Source organism: Chrysochloris asiatica, unplaced genomic scaffold (genome assembly GCF_000296735.1).
Source record: "Chrysochloris asiatica unplaced genomic scaffold, ChrAsi1.0 scaffold00030, whole genome shotgun sequence".
NCBI lineage: Eukaryota > Metazoa > Chordata > Mammalia > Afrosoricida > Chrysochloridae > Chrysochloris > Chrysochloris asiatica.
In genome coordinates this window covers 3,234,605-3,241,407 of record NW_006408548.1, presented here as the reverse complement: position 1 = coordinate 3,241,407, position 6,803 = coordinate 3,234,605, and the positions used below count along the sequence as shown (strand labels likewise).

Genomic DNA, 6,803 nt, shown 5'->3' with positions numbered 1-6,803 from the left:
AAAACCTTAAAACACACACAATCTGTATGCTTAGCAAGTTCAAGAAGCTGGGTTATATGAAGAAAAATGTGGCATCTTGGTTAGAGGAGGACCTATGATGTGCAAATGATAAAACCTTGTTTGCTGTTAAGTGGAGAAGACTTAAAATACTTACTGATGAAGATCAAAGACCTCAATGTAAAGAAAAGAGAAATCTTCACCACTAGACCATTAAACAAAATCCATATAAATGGAGAAAAGACTGACGTTGTCAAAGACTTCATTTTGTTCAGCTCAACCTTTAACACTCATGGAAGCAGCAGTCAAGAAACCAAACTATGCATTACATTGGCCAAATGTGCTGCACAAGACCTCTTTGAAGAAGAACAAAGATGTCAGTTTGAGGACTAAGATGTGATTGACTCAACCCATGTAATTTTCAATAACCACATATGCATGGGAATGTTGGACAGTGAACAAGGAAGACCTTAGACGAATTGATGCATTTGAGCTGGAAGAGAATATTAACAGTACCATGGACTGCTAAAACAAACAATGAAGTACAACCAGAATGCTCCTTGGAAGTCAGGATGGCCACACTGTATCTCAAACTTTGGTCACAGTGTTAGGAGTGACCAGTCTCTGGAGAAGGATTTCATATTTGATAAAGTGGAGGGTAAGAGAAAAAGAGGAAGACCCCCAATGAGATGAATTGGCACAGTGACAGCAGCGATGGGCTCAAATGTACCAACGATTTTGAGATTGGTGCAAGACCCAGTAGTGTTCTGTTCTGTTGTGCAAAGGATCACTATGAGTATGTATCAACTTGATGGCATCTAACAACAATAAGACAAACCGTCCTTCTCATGAACAGTACACTAAAAACACCCAATCACACTTAACAACTCTCTTGATAAAGACGATCTCCTTGCCTTCCTACTTTTAATGTTTAAGTTATGAAGTTACCTCTCGATCTAAAAATATATATACTTAGACTATGTTTATGTCATAAGCAATGGACTAGGAATCACAGGGTTGGCAGTTCAAGCCCACCAACTGCTTCGCAGAAGAAAGATGAGGCTTTCCGCTTCCGCAAAGATGGTAAAGTCTCATAAACCCTATACAGAGTCACCATGAGTTGGAACCTCCTCCACGGCACTTAACAGCAATATACACATCCATACTGTTACCTTTCTGACAGGTGGTTTAGTTATGATGTCTTCAAAATTATCTTCTGCTTTCAATGTTTGAAAATTTTCATGTAATATTCCTATTTTTTTATCATTATCCCATCCTGCTGGACTGGAAAGAAATGCATATGATAAACTTACTCTACAGCATTTATACTTTCATTTAATTCACAACCAAGCAAAGAGAACAATTTGATCAACTGTGTAAAACTAGATTTTTATTATAAATGCCCAAATTCTATTTTACTAATTATATACTTAGCATGATCATCAATCTTCCTGATAAAATAAGAATGCCATTATAGTTTTTCTCTCGGAAGAGGAGGAGTACAGTACTTATTACCTCCAAGTTTATTCAGATAAACTACAAAAAGCAGTCTAGATTACACATTGAGGCTTTCTATTTCTGTAAAGATTTACAGGAATGGAAACCCTATACAGGGTAGCTATGAGTCGGAAGTGACTCGATGGCAATGGGGTTTTGGGTTTAATCAATTAAAGAATGAGTAGACAAAATACAGTCATTTGGTGTATTTTGATATTGATGAGATAAGTTAACTATACTAGCAAAGGTCTTTCAAAAACAGTTCAGGCTAACAGTAAACCTAAAAGGTAATTGTAACCAGATCAAAGCAGGTTATAAATAAAGCAATCTACAAACAGATTCTCACCCACTAACATGGAAATGTCTGCTGGTCCTGCCTTAAAACAAAAATGATGAGTCAACAAACAGTAGTATTGGTTTATTAGAAAATAATACATTTAAAACTATACTTACATAAATACTGCATCTTTTTCCACAACAACAGCAGGAATCTTATAGGGAAATCCATATAGTTTCTGAACGATGTATTTATACACTAAATCTATATTTTTGTTTTCTTTTACTGAAGTGTAAATAAGTGCTGCACCATCTGAATAAATACCATTAATTAAAGAAAATTTTGGATAAATTCCATGAAAAAATAATATAAAGTTCTGTACTCTGACTTTAAGATTTACATCTATAGTCTATTTGTTTCAAACATGCATTCTACTACTAGTTTATAGCATAATAGAGAATTTCAAAACTGTAAGATACCTAGATACGAGCTAAAATGCAAATCAAATAATTTTAAAATAAATCAATTTAGGAGGGTAGAAGTCTCACTATGTCCTCATTAAGAAAGTCAAGGCAAACTTAGTAGCACTGACACTGTTATCACCTCTATATTTAAAGTATATGAAGAAGCAAAGTTTTGTTAGCCTTACTAAATTTGACTGTTTTGTTTCCCTTTTCAACAAAAATGGCATGCATTTAATATCTCTTGTAGTTTTTACCAATCCCGGGAACTAGGACAAACCTTAAAAGACCCATTGAAGAGGGGTCATGGACCCACTGATGAGAGAAGGTGAATCAGTAGGTACCATCAAGATGCTTCTAGGAAGCCAAAGTAAAACTGCATAACCAAAACTTTAGATAAAACAACCTCACATTCATTACAGCAGATCATAACTTAAATCTTTTATCCAAAAGACATGGTGGACAGAAGTTCAAGAGGTTAAATAAAAAGAGAGTGAGACGAAGAGTTCTGTAAGAGAAGACCACAGACTATCAGCGATCCTGTGAGACTACATACTGTGGAGCACATTCTAGCCCTGGCTATGTGTCCACAAGGTAACTTAGGCTAAGGAAAATGCTGAGAGTGGTCTCAATTCTTTAACTGGCATATTCATACTTCCTAGGATTGGCCTGGGGTTTATGAATCCAAAAGTAATACGGTTAGATACTACTAACTTGGTATGAACCTTGGTACAAACAAACACATAATCTTGAGTAAAGACTTAATTGTGTAAACTTTTCATTAATGGTCTTCTCCATGATGATAACTGAGTTATGATCATTTGGAATATTTTCTATGGCTGAAAATTTTACACTGCAATTAAAATTGTCAATTAAATTATAAATGTCTTACATTTTGGATACTTTAAAAATCAACTGGCTCTAAAGGTCTTTATTCTTCTGGATTACATTTCTTTATTTACATCTTCAAAGACAACAAAAATCTTTATATTCCTATGCTCACTTTTTGCTTTCTTATTAAAGACTTGTTATTGTTAAGTGCCATCGAATCAGTTCCAATTCATAGCAGCTCTGTACAAGGTTTCTGAGGAGAGCTGGTGGGTATGAACAACTCAACCATATGTGACATAAGAAGAAAAAGACCCATGGAGAGGACAAAAGGGAAAAGGAACTTGTAAGTTCCAAGGGAACTTATTTAAGTAGCCCTGGTGGAGCTGTAAGAGACGCAATGGACTGCTAATTGCAGGCCGGCCATTCTAACCTACAGCCAAGACTCAGAAGAAAGATGAAACTATCTGCTGCTGTAATAAATGACAGTCTCACAAACCCCGTGTAGATATAGATACGGTTGCTATGAGTTGGAATCAACTCCATGGCAGTGGCTTTTCATTAATATAGATGCTTTATAAATTATGGACATTATAAACAGAGGTGTATAACTTATTAATACTATCTACTATTATTTTGCAGTCCTAGTACGGTGCTGTGGCTTAATTTGCTGGATTGCAAAGTCGTGTAAACTGCAAACTCACCAGTCACTACTCAGAAACCCTATACGGGGTCGCAGTGGATCGGAACCAACTCCATAGCACTTAACAACACTCCTAATGTAAAGAGCCCAGGTAGTAAAGTAGGTTATGTGTTGGGCTTCTATCTGCAAGGTCAGCAGCTTGAGTTTATCAGGTAGTCTGAGTGAGAAAGACCAGGGTTTCTGCTGCAGTAAAGATTTACAGCATCGGAAACCCTATACAGGGTCACAATGAATTAAAATCAACTCCACGGCACACCATCACTCCTAATAAAATTTCTTCATTTTTTTAAGTCTAAAAGCCTTGATTGGGGAATTCAATAGAAAACTATCTAATAGGGGTGAGCAGGAACAATTTTCTTCACTGTATTCAAACTGTGCCTAAGTTTTCATCAATAAATGCTCTGAAAGCACTCACTTATACAGGTCTCATTTTCATCTTGTAATCTGTAAATGTTACTGACTCATCTAATCCTTGTAACCCTAGACAAGACTCCCCACAGCAGACTTTCAAATCTCGTGATCCTCAAAATAATCAGGACTCTTCTAAAAAACAAAGATTTTCCAGTTACACTTTGGAATACTCCAATTTAGTAGGTTAGATAGACCTGAGGTTCTGACATACAGCCAAATTTTGAAACCATTATGTAAACTCTTACGTTGAAAAGGTGATAATAAACTAAACATATCAAAGATGAGAACATACAAACATAAAGAATGATCTTCAATCTTGCTCACCCCTCTTCTCAGCCCTCAACAAATGAATACTCAGCTTTCTAATCAGATATGCTAACAAAACCAACTCAATGGAATTTTCCCCATTAAAGACTGATAATTTTTAAGCATAGTACTTTAAACAATACAAATTAAAGGTATACACACACACACACACACACATATATATATAATACTTGGTTTATATCTCAAAACACCAAGGTATAAGCCATTTAAGAACTTGAAAATGAAAATTTGAAATCTAAAATGAAATTTCTAATCAAAGGCAAAAAGAAAAACAATAAAATAATTTCTATAGTCCATCAATTTAATTCCTTTGCTTCAAAAACCCAAATCAGGTACACTAACGACCAATGCATTAAAAGGATACACTGTAAACAAAACTTGCGGATATGTGACTGAATAAAATCAAAATGTTCATCTTTGTAGTCATGCTCTTTTTCCAATATACTAATAGCATCACACTGTTGGGTTAAAAAGAACAATACAAGAATCAATAGCAACAATTAAATAAAAATTATTTGAAAGTTCAACTCTGGATAGAAGAAATGAAAAGTAGGACTTAGAATATCAACCATTCCTAGATATCTTAAGATTCTGGGTTGTATTTTATATGTTTTTATGAAGCTCTACAGTCCTGGCATGGTTTGAACTACAAGGTTAGTTTGAACCACATGATCAGTTTGAACCGCAAGGTTGGAGGTTCAAATTCAGCAGCCACTCCTCGGAAACCCTGTACTGGGTTACTAAGAGTTGGACCTGACTCCATGATATTTAAAAACAACTACAACAAAATATCATAAGAAGTCACAATTATACTTTCAAAAGAAATATGTAGGCATATATAATCACTCACAGTATGAACTTAGAATAAGAGGGTAAATAAAAAAGTATTGCCAAAAGTTACAGAAAAACATCAAAATGTGACATTATTGTTTCTTGACATATTCTCCATATAGGTCTAAACATTTCTGAAGGTACTGTTTCCTTCTCTCTAACCATTCCCTGAAGAATTCTGCACTCTCTGATTCAGATCATGTTTTATAAGCAGTTTGGGCATCCTTGAGGGGTGCAAATTGTGTTTCTTTTAAATGTTCTTTGAATTTGGAGAACAGTAAGAGGCAAGATTAGGGCTGCAGGATAAAAGGAAGCCCTTGATACTCAGGAAGAATGAACAGGCACATTGCCAGGAGGGAAAAATTTCCCTGGCACAACCTTCCTGGCTTTTTACTTACTAGTGTAGTTTTCAACTTTCTTGAAACTTCTTCCTAATAAACTTCCATAATCATCCTGTGTCCTTTAGAGAAAAATTTAGCAAGATCTCCCCCAATGGAATCCTAAAACCTAGTCAGCATAACACTGCCTTGAATTTCAAAGGCTTGGCAGATTTCCTCAAAAGCCACTGTTTGGATTATACTTTTTTTTTTTTTTAACTGAAGGTACACTAATGAGGCTAAGACAAATGTATTAGTGATAGAACTAGACTTGTCTGTAGTCATCCCCTAATCACACAGACATGTTTAAAGACCTTTTGCCTGGGATAAACCTGTGCATTTATGAACTGAAAACCTGTAGCAATACTTTTTATCTTATCCTTGTAGTTGTATGTTGTTGTTAAGTACCATGGTGTCGGTTCCAACTCATAGCAACCCTGCACAGGGTTTCCGAGTCTGTAAATCTTTACAGGAGCAGAAAACCTCATCTTTCTCCCTTGGAACAGCTGGTAGTTTTGAACTGCTGACCTTGAGGTTAGCAGCCCAATTCGTAACCACTACATTACCAGAGCTCCATAACAATTAAGCCAGAATCACCATATGAAAGGCTGATAATAAACTTTAATTTAAACATTTTAAATGCTGTTATTGAGCAATTTTATTTTAAATACCACAAAAATTAAGGTAGGCTTTTAAGATTTTATTCCAAAAGTGAATAATTAACGCACCTTCTAAAATTTCTATGTGCAAATTTAGATATTACAAAAAACATTAATAATTTTAGGTCTCAAGAGAGTTTATGTTCGATAATTTTCTTAACTATGCCACAAGTAACCAACAGTAAATACAGCACTTAGCACAAAGTCAGAAAATTAATTTGAACTATTTTTTAAAGGAAATTTGAGTTTTTATTACATTGACAGAAAAGTTAGTAGAACTTTGATAACTATAATTCTACTAGAACATCTTTTTTTTTTTTTTTTTTAAAAGGAAATGTATATAGTAATAGCTGTAGCTGTAGCTGAGTGCCGTCGAGTCGGTTCCGACCCATAGCGACCCTGTACAGGGTTTCCGAGGCTGTAAATCTTTACGGG

General features: G+C 35.1%; 1 protein-coding gene across 2 annotated transcripts in view; it reads right to left on the bottom strand.

Moving 5' to 3' along the window:
- DYNC1LI1 (dynein, cytoplasmic 1, light intermediate chain 1) overlaps positions 1 to 6,803 on the bottom strand; it is a 72,075-nt gene that overhangs the window by 16,929 nt on the left and 48,343 nt on the right. For both annotated transcript variants that reach the window (XM_006851587.1, XM_006851588.1), the window contains 3 exons: positions 4,866 to 4,959; positions 1,948 to 2,083; positions 1,170 to 1,281 (listed from right to left, as the gene is read on the bottom strand). In XM_006851587.1, the coding sequence (XP_006851649.1) occupies positions 1,170 to 1,281; positions 1,948 to 2,083; positions 4,866 to 4,959 (342 nt within the window). The remainder of the gene's footprint in view (positions 1 to 1,169; positions 1,282 to 1,947; positions 2,084 to 4,865; positions 4,960 to 6,803) is intronic.